The 21,831-nt window shown below is 43.4% G+C and overlaps 1 protein-coding gene across 1 annotated transcript in view; it reads right to left on the reverse strand.

Moving 5' to 3' along the window:
* Window positions 1-2,844, reverse strand: part of GYPC (glycophorin C (Gerbich blood group)) — a 43,753-nt gene extending 40,909 nt beyond the window's left edge. Inside the window, exon 1 of the mRNA XM_027082568.1 lies at window positions 2,683-2,844. Within this exon, the coding sequence (XP_026938369.1) occupies window positions 2,683-2,725 (43 nt within the window). The 5' untranslated portion in view covers window positions 2,726-2,844. The remainder of the gene's footprint in view (window positions 1-2,682) is intronic.
* Between the last annotated feature and the right edge of the window lie 18,987 nt (window positions 2,845-21,831).

The following is a 21,831-nucleotide window of genomic DNA, read 5'->3' on the forward strand; positions in this document are numbered from 1 at the left end:
GAGAAATTAAAGACTGTACACAACCCAGATGTCCATTTGTGGAGGAATTGGTTAAATAAAATAACCAATTCATTTATACTATTCATGCTGTGCAGCCCCAGAAGGATGAGTCTATATATGGTGATAAGGTATCATCTGTAGGATATGGTCTTATGAACAACAAAGATGAAGTCGGATATGTGTTTCATTTGGCCAACGAAAAATTAATTGTATTACATATAATACTTCTAGAAGGAGTCTCATAAATAAATAAAGTTACTGCCCTGGAGGTGGGAAGAAAGTTATTCTTTTCTATTATGAACTCTTCACGCATTGTTTAACTTTGGTTTGTACCTTGTGCTTACCGGGCCTGTTGTGTTTGCTCACTCTTTGAAAGGTGTTTTGGTTGGGGTCTCCAAAGGGCATTTGATGGACTATATATCTGCCCCCCAAAGAGGCAAACTGACTTTACTTGCCAGCCTCTCTGTGCTAGTGAAGGGCCTCCCTCTCTCTCCCCATAGTGAATGGGCGGATGCGCTCCCACCAAACACAGAACACCTCTTACCCCTCACTGCTGTTTCCCAGAGGGCACTGCAAGTCCCCAGAAATAACTGCGCAACTCTGGGCACCCTTGGAAGGTCCAGCTGCTGGCTGTGCTGAGGCCATTTGACTCCCAAAGCCACGGATATCTGAAGGGGTTGCGCAATGGCTGTGATGGAATGTCATCTGGCACTGAACGAAACCCTCCCTGCTTTTCCCAGAGGTGGCACATTCTATATAAAGCTGCCAGACCTGGCCATCTCCTTGCTGAGCCTGACCCCTTCCCTCCAAGGGCGAGGCAGTGGATTTCTGCACAGGACTCCTCCGCAATAACTGTGGCCTCTGGGCTTATGGCAGTTGGCTGAACCCATAAGCCCAAAGGCTAGGCTAGGGGAGGCCTGGCCGGGAGGGAGCAGAGGGTCCTCTCTGTTCTAACGTCTGGTTCTGAGGGGCAGTGATGTAAACTGAGACAGGATATAGACACATCCTGCCTGAGTCAGCAGCACGAAATAGGGCCCCGTGGTTCTCCCATGGCAGAGATCCTGCCAGAAAGTAAATCCTAAGGGTAATCTGGAATGGTATGCAAGTAAGGGCTGCATCCCCATCAGTTCCGCAAGGGAAGTATTTGCAGTCATTGGTCAAGGTCTGAAACTTGAATCCTGGAGAATTGCTGTAGGGGGAGGACGGGGCAGGGAGGGGGGGCTGCGGTCGGGGGCAGGGCAAGGCTCCCTGAGCAAGCCTGTCCTCTCCAGACAGGAATGGCTGTAGGCCTGCACTTCCTCTGTCCCTGAACTGGAATAATTACAGTGCCTTGTCCCCTTAACCCTGGTCCCGACACACACACACACACACACTCACCCACTAGGGTCTGACTCACCCTCACACACACATACACACGCGTCAACACTGACTCACACAAGCTCATGGATCCACAGTATGACGTAAAACGAAAATAAGGATGCCCGACATTTCTCAAGCACTTAACATGTGTTCATCTCTGCGCGGAGCCACTGACATGCCCTTAATTCTCACGACCCGAAGAGGCACACTATCCTGTTATTCCCACTTCGCGGATGATGAAACTGTAGCTAAGAGAGGTGGGCTTGCCTCCTTGTGACAAGAGGTCCCGAGGCAGGCAGCGAGGCCCTGACTCCACAAGGAGCTCTGTGCACACCCAGATGGCGCCGAGCACCTCAGCCACCCGTACACACGTGGCCGTGTACACACAGAGGCGCCGAGCGTGCAGATACAGACCCAGCGGCGCTCACCCAGGCTCAAGTTTGCCGCCTAAGGCCACACAACCTTGTTTTTTTTTTTAAAGACGTATAAACCCATACCAGGATCATATTAATTACGTAACGTGATTACATGATAGACTCAGAATGTCTCCTCTCTGACAGTTCCATACGATCAGACCTAACCAGGGTGGGAACAGGAGGGATCATCATTCTTTTTTTTTTTTTTTTTAATAAAATTTTACTTCTTTATTGCAAAAGCCCTGTGGCGGGGGAGGCCCAGCAGTGTTTCGGAACGTCGCTTTTGAGATTCACAGAGAATCTCACGGCGATTTCCTTTCCGCAAGAAAGCATGTGCTGGTTTTAGAAAGAAAGAAAACAGCCTCTGAAGAATTGCAACCGCTCAAATGGTCACGGCGAGCGGATCCCTGCAACATGGGCGTGGGCGTGTGGCTGGTTCCCGCCCGGCCCGGGGAGAGAGTCGGGAAGTTGGCGGAGTTAACTCAGAGTTTCTGCGGACGCGCCTCCACCGTCCTGCCCGGGCAGCTCCGGCAAACAACTTGTGCTTTCTCTCTGCGCTGCTTACCGATCTGCCTCTCTCCCTTTATTCTCTTAGGGGAAAAGTTCTGGCCACACGCACATCCCCAACAGCACACAAAGAAACAGAAAGCCAGCGGATGGCCGCGGGGGCGGTGGTGGCCTCTCCAGGCCCAGGGCGCGCGGAACCCGCGCACCAGGCTCGGGGCTCCGGACCGGGACTCCGCGATGCCCGGGGCGCTGTGATGTCCGGGGCCCCGCGATGCCCGGGGACGCGGCCGGGCGGGGCCCTAGTCCCCCAGGAGGCCGGGCGCGGCCGGAACCCCGGGGCTCCTTGGCCCCCCCCTCCCCGGCTCGGCCTCCGCGGACCCGTCCCCGGGCGAGTACTCACCTTGGCGGGGCGGGGGCGGCGGTGTGACCTGGGGGCTGCTCATCGCCGACCAGTGCGGGGCGCGGCCCGGGGGACGGTGGTTGACCCTCAGCAGTCGGGAGGAAGCGGCACCTGTGTCACACTCCTCGGCGCGGCCCGAGGGGAGGGGCTCCGGCCCCGAGATAGGCAGACTTCATTTAGTTTTTTCTGCAGACTTGGCTGGTGGGGTTTCCACCCCCTTTTTTTTTTTTTTTAACACAGACTCCCGCCCACTTCTGAACTCTTCTGTGCTCCGACTTCCCTGCGCAAGAATCACATTTTTCTAACTAGTTTCTGTTTCCATCTGAAGCTACCACATACAGAGGTTGTGGTTGAGATTTACCCCACGTGTGGGCTGAAAAACTCCCAGATGTGACATAATGCCTGCCCCGCCACCATCCGGGACGGTGACCAAATACAGCCAGACCTGCGTTTCAGTCTTGGCTGGTCCTCGTGAGGCCTCTCAGATCCGCGGAGCCTTTGTGGCCTGGGAAGGGTTCCCGGCTTGCTGGCCCCTTCTGGCGCACTGTCCCAATCCATGGGCTAATGTCTGAGAAAGAGTCTTAGGAAAAAAGGACTGCTGGACAAAGGCCTGTGACTTATTTGGACCACCTTTGTTTGAGGCTTCCAGACAGTGTGGAGTTTGTGGAGAATTCACTTTATTAGGCAATTAAAAACTCGACCTGGATTTTGACACTGGTTAGTTAAAGGCAGTCTACCCATCTCAGCCAAAAAGAATGGTATGTGATATGCAGCATTAAGTTCTCCTCGCCCTGCAGAGAGAAAGGCAGGGAGCTTGAGAACATGTCAACCTTGTTTCAAATCCCAGTCCCAGGAAACACCCTGTCCTTCTCCTGTCTCATGTCTGATCTTTCCCGTGGTGCTTTTCATTGCTGTTTACCTGAGAGTCCTCATCTCTGCTGCAATCCCAGGGCACCATTCCAGCTGTCTGTACAACGTGTGTGCTGTTGGGAGTACCCTCTGGATTGAACACAACTCAAGGCTGCCCCCTGGAGGTGTGCGATGCAGGTGCTCTGCCCAGTGCCTCCCAGGCTGGACCACTCCAGGCATCTTTATTAGAGCTGCCTGTTTGACACAGTGGGAAACTGTTCCTGATTCTCTTAAGTTAGATATTGCTTATTGATCTTTAATCAGACTTCCATGCTCAACATGTCCATGTTGACGTGAACTATTCACAGAATGTCTTTGGCCAGGTGTGGAAATTTTGAGTCTCAGTTTCCTCATCTGTAAAATGGAGACAAGAACACCTACATTCCAGAATTTTAGAGAGACAATGTCTATAAAATAACAGTGGGGCAGAAAAGGCATTTAGTAGAGGCTGGCAGTGATTACTGTAACCATGTAACATTTTATTTTGTAATAGATATAGGTCCATGTTGGATAATAGTATCCGCTGTGTTCAGAGTTCATAAATAAAACAACTTCAATTATCCGAAATGCAGCTGGGGAGCTGAAAGGAAGCCAAAGACCGGCCAGGTAACTGAAGAATGAGTCTCTAGGTCATCCCACCTCACTTATGGGAGAACTTCTCAGAGGCTCACTTACAGTTAACTGGCCTTTAGACATAAGCATAAGAGGTTTGTTTAATTAATTTCTTGGGGTAGGACACATTAAAAGCACCAAAAAGTAACGAGAATTCCTTATAGACAGGAAGCCAAAAACTAAGCAACTAACTAAACGACTGAACAGCAAAGGTAGAAATCCAGACAAACTATAGAGCCCAGATACAAGAACAAAGTAGCATTTGTTATACAACTAAAAACATCTTCGCTCCATCCTTAAGTGGAGGATGTGACTTTACCGTGGGGTACCGAGGAGCTAAGGCTTTGGGACTCCATCTGGGTTTGAGTCTTTATCGCCTTCTAGCTGAGTAGCCATCAGTACTTTACTTAACTTCTCTGAGCCTCACTTTTCTCATCTATGAAACTGAAGCGATCTGCAAAGTTGTTGTGAGTGATACATTAGACAATTAATCATTCATGGGATAGTGCGATGTCTTCCTCAGCACATAGAAGTTAAAGATATCGGTCCCCACCCCCTTCACAGGAACAGTCGGTTTATGTTAAGGACCCCAGGCCATTCTGAAAAGAAGGTAAGTAGTATTTAATAGTGAGTAGTTCAGCTAGCAGGGACACACTTGGTATATTTTAGAAGATTTAACCATGGAAGTGTCTAATTTTAAAGAAATGAGGGCTATTTTAAAAACGTAAAATAATTATATGAAACATTAGATTATATGGCAAGAGTCTGACATTGAATCGCAGAAACACACTACTAGTGTGTCTTCATGTGTAGGATGTTTATTAATGGAGTAAAGAACTCAGCTACATCTTGTAACAATAAAACAGTTCTTATCTCACTTAATTCCCATAAATACCTTCAAAGAGGATATTGCCAAGAACCCATTTTTAAGGTGAGAAAACTGAGGTTGGGAGCAGTGACAAGAACTTGTCCAAGGCAGTGGAGCCAGGATTGAGACAGTATAGTACCTTGAAAAGTACAGCAGTACAGTACAACTACTGGCATCCAGGGCTGGCATCGAGTAAAAAGGCAGGAAGAGTTACTGACTGGAGGAGGGAGAGGAGGTGGGAGATGGTAGAGCTGAAGGATCCTCAGCAATAGGAGACGGAGGGCAAGCTGCCATGTCACTCACGCCTGACGTGTATGGCACAGGTTCTGGTTCCTTGCTGGATTCAATTCTATCTACCCTCTTGAAAAAATGATCCACTGATGTCTGGGTAGTAGCTCTTTTCTTCTCATCATAGATGACACGGTAGCACTGGATTGCCTTTTGAACAGCTGCTGCAAACTTCGTGTACCATTCTAGGTTCGGGTCCTGTGCCTGAAAAACTAACAGTGCCTCCTCAAGTCAAGAAAATCCCCTGCCATTTCCTGTGTCATGAATCTCTTTGATTCTTCAGTTACTTCTTCCTCTTGTCTCTCTTCATCCTTTCTCTGGGCACGTTTGCATCTTTGAAAGTTCGCAACTTGAAGGTTCCTATGTAGGGGACTTACTGTATTGCAGATACAGTAAGTATTTTTTCCCTTTGGGTCTTTTTCTGGTTCTTTCTCACTGGCACAGAAATAGTTTGACTTATCTGATTGGCAAGTTGGCAGCTTTTAAGAAAACTAGACTGCGGCTCTGTATATTTTAAGAAGAGTGGAGAGAAGAAACAGGGGTTTGATTCCATCACAAACTGTGAGGAATGTGTGTGGGGAGCGGAGTGGAGAAGGTGGGGTGCAGAGAAGCACAGAGAGACCTAGGGTGGCAAGATCTGCAGCCCCCCAGGAAACTCCCAGCAGCACACAGGTCTTTCTGAGGAGAATCCTTCAGTGAGACAGTGTGAAGGCCGAGAGGGAGGACACCTAAGGTGGGTCGCTAACACTGAGCTGCTAGCCCCCTTTGGTCTAGACTTTGCTAAAGGCTGGCTCTCAGTTTTCCAGGCAGAGAGGAGTGCGCCCCATGTTCAAAGTCGGTGAGGCTGCAAGACCCTGAGCTACAGCCCATGCCCCTAACTTACAGGGCCTCATCCAAAGGCAGATCTTTACGCATCCATAATGGCCTGTCTCTGCAAGTTTCCAAACCATACCTAGAGAAGAGGGGCAGCACAGAAACCCAGCAGGAATACCAGGTGGTCTGGGATAGATTGAAGTGACCCTACGCAAAATCTCATCCATCAGGGACACATCTAAAGGCAACCTGTCATGGGCTAGGATGGAGATGCTAGGAAGCTTCAGGCTGGGAACAAAAGCAAAAAAACAAACAAAAAAACCGACAGAAAGAAAGAGCACAGAGAAATGTGGGCGTGAGGGGCTGGCTTGAATCTTAGAAGAGTGCATGAAAAGGGCACAGCCTGGAGGTCAGCCTGGGTGATTCCCACACTGTAGGGAATGTGTGAATTTCCAGGGAAACATATCCCAGCGGGCACAGGGACAGATAGGGACAGTTTCCTGAGCACCTAGAAAGTACCAGTCCTGATGCTACGTGAGGGCCTCTCACATGTGATTATCGCTCGTGTCACAGCGTCCTTCCAGGGCAGGTGGCGCTTTGCTTTTGTTTGTTTTTCCTTTTCCATCTTCTTCATTTTACAGGAGAGGAAACCGGAGACCAGAGAGGTGAAGAAACTGTTCATGCTCACACAGCTACTCAGGGATGGCTCTGCTGTGGTGGAAGGGCTGCCAGGTCGCCCTCCTCAGCACCCCTCCTGCTCAGCCCTGTGTCCTGGTGACTCCCTGGTTTCCTGCTCAGTTTGATGGGGATCTTCGTATCGGAGGCCCCAAGACACAAGGAAAGAGGAAGAGAGTTGCTGGACAACTTTCCAGTGGGTCCCATCAGAACATAGGGAAATAGAATCTTCCAGCACTTAGTGAATTACAAACTTCCAGGGAGTCCTGTTTGGGTCACAGCCCTTTCCCTCCAGATATAAGTTGTTGGTATGAAACTGAACTAAAAAATGACTTCTCCAGTTGCTCCCAGTTGAGCTCTTGGACCCAATAAGGGAAGAGACAGCTTCCTCCTTTGACTTTTTGTTGTGGCTTTTATTGTCTTGGGCCAAGAGGAGGGAGGAATTCTGGGCATGGAGCTCTGTGACTGGGAAGAGGGAACTGGAGTGGTGACGCTACTTGGCAAACGTTTGCTGTGAGCTGTGTAGTTTACCTCATTTCATCCCCAGAGCAATCTCACGAGCAAGGAAGGACCAGGACTGGAAAGGTGGCGACATGACTTCTCATTTGTGGCTCACCACTTGCCACTTTGCTAAGTGTCTGTGCCTCCAAATTTTCTCATGTGCAAAATGGGGCTAGTGATGCTTACATCTGGTGTGCTTCTAGGGAGTTGGTGCAGGTCCCCTTTGGAAGCTCACACATTCATTAAGATAATAAAGACAGGGCTTCCCTGGTGGCGCAGTGGTTGAGAGTCCACCTGCCGATGCAGGGAACACGGGTTCGTGGCCCGTTCTGGGAAGATCCCACATGCCGCGGAGCGGCTGGGCCCGTGAACCATGGCCGCCGAGCCTGTGCATCCGGAGCCTGTGCTCCACAACGGGAGAGGCCGCAGTGGTGAGAGGCCCGCGTACCGCAAAAAAAAAAAAAAAAGATAATAAAGACAAAGGACTGTAGAAAAAAAATTTAAATATCATGTGAAGTAAACACACACATAGACATAAATGTGCCATGATCACTGCTAGATATAATTGGTCCAATTCCAGATGGGAATGGTCATGGCAAGGCCCTGCAAACATGGGTTTATCTATTTCTCCCCTTTATAAGTTTCTTCAGGAGGATGGCTCAAGACAACCAATTTAGCATATTTTATACTCTCTCACTTTTGATAGCCCATTACAATTATGTGAAAGGAATAATAAAAGAAATTAGCTTCCTTGCAAACTATTCTATATAGAATGGATAAACAACAAGGCCCTACCGTGTAGCACAGGGAACTATATGCAATATCCTGTAATCAACTATAATGTAAAAAGAATATGAAAAAGAATATATATATATAGGTATAACTGAATCACTTTGCTACACAGCAGAAACTAACACAACATTGTAAACCAACTATACTCCAAAAAAAAAAAAAAAGAAATTAGCTTCCAAAGTGAAGAGACTTTAAGGGGGTCCTTCAGCATGTATGAGATTTCAAGAATCCCGGGAAGTTGGATGGGGTGTGAAGCATGTTGAGGGGAGGAAATAGGGAGACGGAAGCTCCAGCCCAGAGAAGCTCAGGGGGAGGCTGGCGGGGGGGTGGCCATGGTGGGGTGGGTAGGATGGAGAGGGTGTGTCTAGGTCTTCCAGAGACACAGAGGTTTAGGCTCAGAGTCAGCAGGCTGGAGGGTGGGAGTTAGAAGTGGGGTGGAGACACGGAGATTTGTGGAAAGTCTATTTGGGGTAGGAGCAGCCCCTCCCCCTCCTGATCTCAATCACCCCACAGAGCTTTGACCCAGGGGCAAAAAACATGTGGCTGTATTTAGGAATATTAAGAAACCGTGTAGGGCTTCCCTGGTGGTGCAGTGGTTGAGAGTCCGCCTGCCGATGCACGGGACACGGGTTCGTGCCCCTGTCCGGGAAGATCCCACATGCCACGGAGCGGCTGGGCCTGTGAGCCATGGCCGCTGGGCCTGCAGGTCCGGAACCTGTGCTCCGCAACGGGAGAGGCCACAGCGGTGAGAGGCCCGCGTACCACAAAAAAACAAAACAAAACAAACAACAAAAAAAAAACGTGTAAGTGAACCAAGGCTGCTAATGTGGGAAGGAGTTTTTTTTCAGTAAAACCCTCCTCTTTCTGGGATTTTGGGGACCCATAGCCTGTCAGGAAGCTCCTTTTCCACACACTCTAAAACAGAGACCACATAATTCAGAATCACAGATCTCACAGCCAGATTTTTCCTCCCCAAAGAAAAGCTGATCAGGAAGCAGATAGATTCAGCAATAGAAGAGGAAGTTCTTAACAACCCTTTGGAATAATCAGCCTGGTCTTTCATTTTTAAATGTTGATAGACAACTGTATATGACAACCAAGTCACATATAAGAGCCAGAACGTGGAAGAAAAAGGCCAAGTTGAAAAAAAGAAAAAAACTAAGCTCAGCTAATGAAACAGAAATAAATAAGAAAATAATTTAAAACAAAGGAACAAGGCAGAATCTTAATATGTTCAGAGATTTGGGAAAATATTAAAACTGTAAGATAAGAGTAGTGTGCTATGAAAAGGAAAAACAAATAATAAGCAAGAATTCTCAAAAATTAATGTATAATGGCCGAAGTGAAAATTCAGTTAAAGAATTGAAAGTTAAAGCTAACGAAATTCTCCTAGACTCAGGGCATAACAAGAGAGAAAAGATGAGCCATGACTTAGGAGGTCCAACTAGTGTGAATTTCTCAAAGACAGAACAGGGAAGATGGAAGGGAGAAAATTACACATAAATTACGTGTAATGAAGGAGCTAAAGAAAGAGGAAATAGTCCAGAGCTAAAAAAGGAATATAGGCCTTCAGACTGGAAGGGCTGAATTTAAAAAATGCATATATCTCTATTTTATATAATTTCAGAGCAACAATGATGAAGAGAACATTTTTAAAAGCTTTCAGAGACCAGTGGGTGTGGGGTGAGCCCTAGGGGCACCTTCTACAGAAGAGTAAAATCAGAAAGGCATCAGAACTCACATCAATAGTACAGGATGCTAAAAGACAACAAAGCAGTGCTTTCAAAGTTCAGGGGGTGGAGATGCCCTTGAACCTTTACTCTTACTCCTGGCTGAAAGAGCAATTGACTATGAGAGAAGAATAAAGACATCTCTGGATACAAACAGACTCAAAACATTGAGTTCTTAAAAACAGAAGAAAGTTCTTGGAAGATAAAATTTGCCAGAAAAAGGAGAACGCCACGACAGAGGAGCCCTAGGATCCAGGCGATGGTGGGTGTGGCTGGAGGGCAGGGAGGTTCCAGGCTTTCCTTTCTTTCTGGGGGTTCATGAACTTCAGGAGGGGTAACGCAGTAGGAGAAAAGATGCCTGAATAGCTGGATACACCTTAAAATGTCATGAAAATGCATACATAGCTTCTCCACAAGGAAAAAAAAATGTTGGCTGAAACCCCAGTGAAACAAACAAAAATCTGTACAAATAAGTCCAAATGTGTACAAATGGTCCAAATATGAAGCCAACTAAAATATGGCATCATTTGGGGTCATTTATGGAAGATGAGAAAAGCTCATTCATTTTGCCACAAGTCTGGGGACATTCTCTTTTGAAAAATGCTGGGACCAAGATGTTGGACCCCAAGCACAGGAGGCATAGATCACCCACACCATAGGGCTCTGCAGTGGAAGTGATTCTGTGGCTACCACATGAAGGCATTGTTCATTGGTATTCAGGTTCAGAGTAAGCCTATAGGAAAAAAATAACATAGGAAACAATTGGGGTCAGGGCACAGACGGCAGTTTTTGATAATATTTTGCAAGTGCATGTCAATCGGTGATGGAGGTAGAGGGGAAGGATGCTGGTATTTTTGATTGACACAGAGGGCATGGGGGTGGGGATTGCATTTGATGACACAGGAGTGCACCCTACACATTTCCTTAAAAGTTGCAGAGACAATCAACGAAGAGAAAACCAAACATAATGATACAACTATTCGATTTTTGGAGAAAGAGGGGGAAGGAAATGGGGGTGGTGCCACAGTGCTAACCTACCATTGTTCTCAGGACCCTGGAGTGACAATGATGAAAGGCGTGGGCTCACAGAGAATTTTGAGCATGGACTGGGTTAAGGGCCTCACTCCACCTGCCTCATGTGGGTGCCTTCTTTGGCTGAACCTAAATGTACACTCTGCTGATAAGCCCTCACAGGCAGGGCCCTTCCTCTGGGCGTGAGTAAGGGGAGGATGGATCTGGGGTGGGCGTAAATAAAGAGTAACTGGCATGAAAAGTCAATATGCGTTGTCTGAATTGGCGAGTGAAAAACTGAGATAATTAATGTTTTATCTAGGAAAATGAACTCACCCACTGCAGACCTCCTATCAGTGATGGTGAAAGAGCCTTTTGAGAGCAGGCCTGTGGGTGGGGGAGTATGTGGTGGGAGAGGGCTGCTTTTCAAACAAAAGCCCTCTGTAGTAGTATTTGAATTATTATTATTATTTTAATTTTGGAAGAACACTTGGGAAAACCTAAAATATCAAAAAAACTTCAGCTGGCTGAGAAAATGGGCTTGACTTAGCAAGATGAAATTTAGCAGCAATTAATCTGAGTCTCTGAACTTGTTTCAGTAAAATGCACAAGGAGGCATAACTTAGCTCAGTCTCCCAGCTTCTCCTCTGCATGATTTACGGGGAGGGGTCACCGGAGGGGGGTTCACTGTTGGGGAGGGGAGTGCCATGGGGGTGGGTCTCAATCTCTGTGATCTCCTTGAAGGACTGGTCCTGAGCCTCCCCACCCCCCAAGCAATTCCAGGTGAGGCTCTAAGTAGAAATGGTAACCCACCTTCTCCCAATGGACCATCCAGATGAATACCATTGTGCATTCCTGCTTTACCTGAGTCATCACCCAAAGTTCAAGCTTCCCAGTGTCTTCATCCCATCCAGCTCTTAATGTGACTCTGTTGCCTATTCCTTGTGATTCTCCAACGCCTTCCACCAGCGCTCCAAAACTCACAGTCCTACCAGCCAATTTCCCTGTATTCTGTAAATTTTTGTTAAATGTTATCTTTATTTTCTTGCTTCTTCAGGATCCAGCCTTTCTTTAAGGACATTTCTCCCTCTTTAGTCCTCTCAAGTCAAGATTTTTTTTTTTAATATTGTTTGCTTATATATCTACGTGTATGTCTATGCCTATATCTGTATCTATATCATCTACATCTATATCTCTATAGATCACATCTATACTTGGGAAGATGGCTTTCCAAAGTGCCCATTTCCATGGTCACTAGCAGTGTTTGGAGTTCTTGACACTCTACATCTTGAACACTTGGTATTTTGAATCTTTTAAATTTAGTTTTCCAGTTTGGTGTGTAGGACTATTTCATTGTGTTCTTCACTGGCATCAGTCAATCAATCAATCAGATAAGATGAGCAATAAAACTGAGTGCCCTAAGAAGCTGGAAAGGGCTCGTGGGCAATTAGATGGGCTGCTGGAACTGGGCTTGCCGTCTATCTCTGGCATGGACTTAGTGACATTGGATTAGATACTTCCTCTCTTTGATCTGTAGCTTTCTCATATGTAATGTGGGCATAACAACTCCTACCTGACATATCTGTAGTGAGAATTAAAAACAATACATACATATATAAAGTGACAGGGAAATACTAAGTACTCAATAAATAAGCATGCTTTTTCTTATTATCTTTACTCATTGGGTGGTAAAAGCCACCAAAACATAAAAAATCAGGAAGAGCTCCAGGGGACTGTGAGAAGGCAGCAGGGGCCTTGAGAGTTAAGTTTTGAATGACCCCCTGTGATAGCTTGTACTATTATCCAACAAATATTTACTTTTCCCTTCCCCAGCGTGAACCCAGTGTACTGCCCTGCCCTATGGGTATTGGGCTGGCTGTGAGATTTGTTTTGGCCAATGGAATGTAAGTGGACATGACCTCAGCCACATCCCAGCAGAGGCTTGGAATGTGTGCACATAGTTTGACTTGGCCTCTGGTCCTCCAGCCCTCCACCATGAATGAGCATGCCCCAGGCAGCTGCTGCTTCTTCAGTCTGAGCCGCGCTTCTGGAAGCCTCACTGGCTCTTCCTGTGCAGTTCTGATGCCTTGATTCAGCTGTGTACGATAGTTGAGAATTGCTGGCTGTGATGGCTGTCTGAAATGTATCAGGATTTCATTGTCTATGGCAATAATAAAAAAAGATAAACAGAATAGATTTTCCTTACAGATAGAAATTAATATGACAGTGGACAGATCATGTTCCTTGATAAGTATATTTATCCTCGAAGCTGTTAGTGCTTGTTTTCTCAGAAACACAAAACAATAGATAAAAACGATCTGTTTTGAGAAGAGAAAAAGCAGTTAAAGTAAATGGCACCGTTTTAGTTGTAGTTTTCTCTGTACTGGTGAAGCTTACAGAGTAGAAATAAATTCCACAAAACTGGAATTTTAAAGGGTGGAAATAAGCAAGATGAGAATATAGAAATATTTGTAGAACAGTAAACTTTAGACATCATCTAGTGACACCTTCTCATATACATATAATAAGGAAAGGGTTAATAGTAGACCCTGCCATCCACCCATCTACTTGCCTATTCATCTATCCATCCATGGGTCCAACAATTCATGTATTCAACAGCCATTCACTGACTGTCCATTGTGTGCCAGACACTGATAGGTGTGGAGGATACAGAGAGGAATCAGATAAAGAGGGGCCTCGAAGAAAAACAAACAGTGGAGAGAAACACTTGACCGGAAATTCCCACATGGTGCTCCAGATTCTGCCTAGATATCTGGGCAGGGCTCTTTCTTTGGGAGGCTGGAGCAGAGTGGACAGTGTTTCTACATGATGTCCAGACTCTTTGAGATTAAGTTTTGTGGTTCTTCCCCAAGCCCCACAGCAGTTGGCACTGTGGAGCCCACAGAGATGGAAGGTGATTGAAGATACTTGGTGTGAATGTAGTGGAATCTTCTCCCATAGGTAACAAATTTTACGTGACTAGCACAGCCCTGTTGCTTTAGCCATCTGGTTCCATGTTATGACCCTTGACCCACCTGGGCAACACATTCTGATTTATACCTCATCTCCTTCATTCAGTCATTCTTTTTTTAAAAAAATTTTGCCTCTTCTATGTAGCATGTGAGGCAAAACAAACACTATATTCCTTTTTTTTTTTTAAGCTTTAATTTCCTACTTCAACTATCATTCAGACTGGGATATATCTATTACCTCTATGTCATTTGGAGAATTATATGAGTTAATACACATAAAGCACTAAGAACAGAAACTTAGCTAATATATCTTTGTGTGCTTTTATGAAAATTTCTGAATGACAGAGTCTTAACCATGGGATTGCTGAATCAAAGAATAAATAAATCTGAAACAACACAGAGAGAGACCTGCCTATTAACAATTTTCATTCCCAAGTCCTTAGGATATGAAAGTCCCATTTTTGCCATCATAGATCAATGATGTATTAATTTGTAACTTAATGCAATGTATAAAAAATAGCATTTTATTGCTATTTTAATTTTGCATTTCCTTGACTAAAAACAAGCCTGCACATCTCCAGATATATTCTTATATTTGTGGTCTCTTTGTGAATTGTCTTTTAGATCCTTTGTCCATTTTTCCTTGGTGGTGATTCTCTCTATTCTTATTGATTTGTTAGAACTCTTTATATATTGTTAATAATGATTATATCTTGTTCTGGGGATTACATGAGGGTATACGCATGTAAACACCCATAAGGATGTACTCTTAAGATTTGTGCACTTTACTGTATGTTAGCTATAATCCAGTCAAACACTTTAAAGATAGAAAATCAGACAATAGAAACAGACACACAGAAAATTCAAGTATTGGGCTTATTAGACATGAACTCTATAATTATATGTTCAAGGAATCAGCTAAAGTGGAGATTTTTATCAGGAAACTACAAAGAAGATTATATGAACATTACAGAAATAAAAATACAACAACCTATATTAAAGAACCCAACAGATGAGTTTCACAGCAAACTGGACAAACAACAGAATTAGTAAGCTGGAAATCAGGTCAATAGAAAATGAAGAGAAGCATGGAGAGAAAAAAAGATGCAAAATACAGAAAAAGAATATGAGCCATGTGGAGCATGGTGAAAATATGGAGCACAGAATTATAATTGGAGTCCCAGAGAGAGAAGAGAATTAAATGGTAAAGAAGATATGCTTGAAAAGTCATGGCTGATAATTTTCCCCAAATGACAAAAGACATCAAGTCACAATTTCAAAAAGTGCTATAAAACTTAAGTAACATAAGTGCAGAAATAAACCTATGTCTAAATCTATCGCAGAAAGGCTGGTAAGAACAAAAGACAGAGAATCCTAAAGGCAGCTAGAGGAAAAGGACATGTTACCTTCAAAGGAACAACAATTAGACTGAAAACTGACATTTTTTTTTTCTTTTGGCAGTAGGATTAAACTGGATTTTCTTTTTGTCTGTATACATTTTAAATATCAGTAGAAAATAATATAAAGCTACTATATAGGGGAAAATCCAGGTGTAGAGGTTAGAACTATATTTCAGTGATATGGCTCTTCATGGAAATGATTTTTCCAAATCATCTCAACTTTGCAAATTGTCTGTAGATTAATTTATATGCCACATAAGGAAAACCATTAAAAAGTCCACAAATAGCAAATGCTGGAGAGGGTGTGGAGAAAAGTGAACCCTCCTATACTGTTGGTGGGGATGTAAGTTGGTGCAGCCACTATGGAAACAGTATGGAGTTTCCTTAAAAAACTAAAAATAGAACTACCACATGACTCAGTAATCCCACTCCTGGGCAATATCCAAAGGAAACCACACATTGAAAAGATGCATGTACCCCTGTGTTCATAGCAGCATTATTCACAATAACCAAGACATGGAATCAATCTAAATGTCCATCAACAGATGAATGGATAAAGAAGAAGTGGTACCTATATACAATGGAATATTGCTCTGTGTTAAAAAAGAATGAAATAATGCCATTTGCAGTAACATGGATGGATTTAGAGGTTGTCATACTAAGTGAAGTAAGGCAGAAAGAGAAAGACAAATATCCTCTGATATCACTTAGATGTGGAATCTAAAATATGACACAGGAGGACCTTCAAGATGGTAGAGAAGTAAGGTGTGGAAATCACTTTCCTCCACAAAAATACACCAAAAATACATCTACATGTGGAACAACTTCTACAGAACACCTACTGAATGCTGGCAGAAGACCTCAGACTTCCCAAAAGGCAAGAAAATCCCCACGTACCTGGGTAGGGCAAAAGAAAAAAGAATAAACCGAGACAAAAGGATAGGGATGGGACCTGCACCTCTGGGAGGGAGCTGTGAAGGAGGAAAAGTTTCCACATACTAGGGAGCCCCTTCACTAGCAGAGAACGGGGGGTGGGTTGGGAGGAAGCTTCAGAGCCACAGAGGAGAGCGCAGCAACAAGGGTTCAGAGGGCAAAGTGGAGAGATTCCTGTACAGAGGATCAGAGCTGACAGGCACTCACCAGACTGAGAGGCTTGTCTGCTCACCTGTCGGGGTAGGTGGGGCTGGGAGCTAAGGCTTGGGCTTTGGAGGTCAGATCCCAGGGAGAGGACTGGGGTTGCCTATGTGAACACAGCCTGAAGGGGGCCAGTGCACCACATCTAGCTGGGACGGAGTCTGGGAAAAAATCTCGACCTGACTAAGAGGCAAGAGATCATTGTTTTGGGGGTGCATGAGGAGAGGGGATTCAGAGCACCACCTAAATGAGCTCCAGAGATGGGCGTGAGCTGCAGCTATCAGCTCAGATCACAGAGATGGGCATGAAATGCTAACACTGCTGTTGCAGCCATCAAGAATCCTGTGTGCAAGCACAGGTCACTATCCACACCCTGCAGGAGCCTGTGCAGCCCTCCACTGCCAAGGTCCCATGATCCAGGGACAAGTTCCCTGGGAGAACACATGGTGTGCCTCAGGCTGTTGCAATGTCATGCTGGACTCTGCCACCACATGCTTGCCCTGCATTCCAATTATAACTGCTGTACCCGCCCCCCCCCCCACCATGAATGAGCCAGAGCCCACTAATAAGCTGATGGTTCTGGGTAGGAACAGATGCTTGAGGGCAACCTACATGCAGAGGCGGGGCCAAAACCAAAGCTGAAACCCAGGAGTTGTGCAAACAAAGAAGAGAAAGGGAAATCTCTCCCAGCAGCCTCAGGAGCAGCAGATTAAATCCCCACAATCAACTTGATGTACCCTGCATCTGTGGAATACCTGAATATGCAATGAATCACCCTAAAATTGACACAGTGGACTTTAGGAGCAACTGTAGACATGGGGTTTGCTGTCTGCGACCGATTTGTTTCTGATTTTTATGTTTAACTGAGTATAGTTTTTAGCACTTGTTATCATTTGTTGATTTGTTTACTGGTTTGGTTGCTCTCTTCTTTTTAAATTATTATTAGTATTTTCTTTTTTTATTTTAATAACTTTTAAAATTGATTATTGTTCTTTTTTTTTGCTTTCTGTTTTTCTCCCTCTACTTCTGAGCCATGTGGCTGACAGGTTGGACAGGCCTGGTGTCAGGCCTGAGTCTCTGAGCTGGGAGAGCTGAGTTCAGGACACTGGACCACCAGAGACCTCCCAGCCCCATGTAATATCAATTGCTGAGAGCTCTCCCAGAGATCTCTATCTCAATGCTAAGACCCAGCTCCACCCAACAGCCAGCAAGCTTCAGTACTGGACACCTCACGTCAATCAACTAGCAAGACAGGAATACAACCCCACCCATTAGCAAAGAGGCTACCTAAAATCATACTAAGTTCACAGACACCCCAAAACACACCTCCAGATGTGGCCTTTCCCACCAGAAAGACAATATCCAGCCCAACCCACCAGAATACAGGTACCAGTCCTCTCCACCAGGAAACCTACACAAGTCACTGAACCAACCTCACCCACTGGGGGCAGACACCAAAAACAACAAGAACTATGAACCTGCAGCCTGTGAAAAGGAGACCCCAAACACTGTAAGTTAAGCAAAATGAGAAGACAGAGAAATATGCAGCAGATGAAGGAGCAAAGTAAAAACCCACCAGACCAAACAAATGAAGAGGAAATAGGCATTCTACCTGAAAAAGAATTCAGAGTAATGATAGTAAAGATGATTCAAAATCTTGGAAATAGAAGGGAGAAAACACAAGAAACGTTTAACAAGGACCTAGAAAAACTAAAGAGCAAACAAACAAAGATGAATGACACAATAAATGAAATTTAAAATTCTCTAGAAGGAATCAATAGCAGAATAACTGAGGCAGAAGAATGGATAAGTGACCTGGAAAATAAAACAGTGGAAATAACTACCACAGAGCAGAATAAAGAAAAAAGAAAGAAAAGAATTGAGGACAGTCTCAGAGACGTGTGGGACAACATTAAATGCACCAACATTCAAATTATGTGGGTCCCAGAAGAAGAAGAGAAAAAGAAAGGGTCTGAGAAAATATTTGAAGAGATGATAGGTGAAATTTCCCTAACAAAGGAAAGGAAATAGTCAATCAATTCCAGGAAGCACAGAGAGTCCCATACAGGATAAATCCAGGAGAAATATGCCAAGACACATATTAATCAAACTATCAAAAATTAAATACAACAAAATATTAAAAGCAGTGAGGGAAAAACAAGAAATAACATACAAGGGAATCCACATAAGGTTAACAGCTGATCTTTCAGCAGAAACTCTGCAAGCCAGAAGGGAGTGGCAGGACATATTTAAAGTGATAAAGGGGAAAAAATCTACAATCAAGATTACTCTACCCAGGAGGATCTCATTCAGATTCTACAGAGAAATTAAAACTTTTACAGATAAGCAAAAGCTATGAGATTTCAGCACCACCAAACGAGCTCTACAACAAATTCTAAAGTAACTTCTCTAGGCAGGAGACACAAGAGAAGGAAAAGGCTTACAATAACACACCCAAAACAATTAAGAAAATGGTAATAGGAACATACATATCTTTAACTACCTTAAATGTAAATGGATTATGTGCTCCAACCAAAATACATAGACTGGCTGAATGTATACAAAAACAAGACCCGTACACATGCTATCTACAAGAGACCCACTTCAGACATAGGGACACATACAGACTGAAAGTGAGGGGATGGAAAAATATATTCCATGCAAATGAAAATCAAAAGAAAGCTGGAGTAGCAATGCTCATAACAGACAAAATAGACTTTAAAATAAAGACTATTACAAGAGACAAAGAAGGACACTGCATAATGATCAAGTGATCAATCCAAGAAGAAGATATAACAATTGTCAAAATTTATGCTCCCAACATAGGAGTACCTCAATACATAAGGCAATTGTTAACAGCCAAAAAAGAGGAAATCGACAGTAACACAATCATACTAGGGGATTTTAACACCCCACTTTTCCCAATGGACAGACCATCCAAAATGAAAATAAATAAGGAAACACAAGCTTTAAATGATACATTAAAAAAGATGGTTATTGATATTTATAAGACATTCCATACAAAAACAGCAGATTACACTTTCTTCTCAAGTGCTCATGGAACCTTCTCACAGATAGATCATATCTTGCGTCACAAATCAAGCCTTGGTAAATTTAAGAAATTGAAATTGTATCAAGTATGTTTTCCAACCACAATACTATGAGACTAGATATCAATTACAGAAAGAAAACCTGTAAAAAATACAAACACATGGAGGCTAAACAATACACTATCAAATAACCAAGAGATCACTGAAGAATTCAAAGAGGAAATCAAAAAAATACCTAGAAACGAATGACAATGAAAACACGATGACCCAAAACCTATGGGATGCAGCAAAAGCAGTTCTAAGAGGAAGTTTATAGCAATACAGTTCTACCTCGAGAAACAAGAAACATCTCAAATAAACAACGTAAACTTACATCTAAAGCAATTAGAGAAAGAAGAGCAAAAAACCCCTAAAGTTAGCAGAAGGAAAGAAAGCATAAAAATCAGATCAGAAATAAATGAAAAAGAAATGAAGGAAGCAATAGCAAAAATCAATAAAACTAAAAGCTGGCTCTTTGAGAATATAAACAAAATTGATAAACTCATCAGATTCATCAAGAAAAAAGGGAGAAGACTCAAATCAATAGAATTAGAAATGAAAAAGGAGAAGTAAGAACTGACACAGCAGAAATACAAAGGATCATGAGAGAGTACTACAAGCAACTATATGCCAAATATTGGACAACCTGGAAGAAATGGACAAATTCTTAGAAAAGCACAACCTTCCAAGACTGAATCAGGAAGAAACAGAAAATATAAACAGGCACTGTGATTAAAAAATCTTCTAACAAACAAAAGCCCAGGACCAGATGGCTTCACGGGTGAATTCTATCAAACATTTAGAGAAGAGGTAACACCTATCCTTCTCAAACTCTTCCAAAACATAGCAGAGAGAGGAACACTTCCAACTTATTCTATGAGACCACAATCACCCTTATACCAAAACCTGACAAAGATGCCACAAAAAAGAAAACTACAGACCAATATCACTGATGAACATACATGCAAAAATCCTCAACAAAATACTAGCAAACAGAATCCAACAGCACATTAAAAGGGTCATACACCATGATCAAGTGGGATTTATCCCAAAAGTGAAAGGATTCTTCAATAAACACAAATCAATAAATGTGATAAACCTTATTAACAAATTGGAGGAGAAAAGCCATATGATCATCTCAACAGATGCAGAAAAAGCTTTTGACAAAATTTAACACCGATTTATGATGAAAACCCTCCAGAAAGTAGGCATAGAGGGAACTTACCTCAACATAATAAAGGTCATATATGACAAACCCAAAGCCAACATTGTTCTCAATGGTGAAAAACTGAAACCATTTCCTCTAAGATCAGGAACAAGACAAGGTTGCCCACTCTCAAAACTATTATTCAACATAATTTTGGAAGTTTTAGCCATAACAATCGAGAAGAAAAAGAAATAAAAGGAATCCAAATTGGAAAAGAAGAAGTAAAACTGTCACTGTTTGCAGGTGACATGATACTATACATAGAGAATCCTAAAGATGCTACCAGAAAACTGCTAGAGCTAATCAATGAATTTGGTAAAGTTGCAGGATACAAAATTAATGCACAGAAATCTCTTGCATTCCTATACACTAATGATGAAAAATCTGAAAGAGAAATTAAGGACACATTCCCATTTACCACTGCAAGAAAAAGAATAAAATACCTAGGAATAAACCTACTTAAGGAGACAAAATACTTGTATGCAGAAAACTATAAGACACTGATGAAAGAAATTAAAGATGATACAAACAGCTGGAGATATATACCATGTTCTTGGATTGGAAAAATCAACACTGGGAAAATGACTCTACTACCCAAAGCAATCTACAGATTCAATGCAACCCCTATCAAACTACCACTGGCATTTTTCACAGAACTAGAACAAAAAAATCACAATTTGTATGGAATCATAAAAGACCCCAAATACACAAAGCAATCTTGAGAAAGAAAAATGGAGCTGGAGCAATCAGGCTCCCTGACTTCAGACTATACTACAAAGCTACAGTAATCAAGACAGTATGATGCTGGCACAAAAACAGAAAGATAGATCAATGGAACAGTATAGAAAGCCCAGAGATAAACCCACGCACATATGGTCACCTTATTTTTGTTAAAGGAGGCAAGAATATACAGTGGAGAAACGACAGCCTCTTCATTAAGAGGTGCTGGGAAAACTGGACAGCTACACATAAAAGAAAGAAGTTAGAACACTCCCTAACACCATACACAAATTAAACTGAAATTGGATTAAACATCTAAATGTAAGTCCAGACACTATAAAACTCTTAGAGGAAAACATAGGCAGAACACACTATGACATAAATCACAGGAAGATCCTGTTGGACCCACCTCCTAGAGAAATGGAAAT

Source organism: Aethalodelphis obliquidens, unplaced genomic scaffold (assembly GCF_003676395.1).
Source record: "Aethalodelphis obliquidens isolate GAN/ISIS:26980383/991018 unplaced genomic scaffold, ASM367639v1 scaffold47, whole genome shotgun sequence".
NCBI classification, from domain to species: Eukaryota; Metazoa; Chordata; class Mammalia; order Artiodactyla; family Delphinidae; genus Aethalodelphis; species Aethalodelphis obliquidens.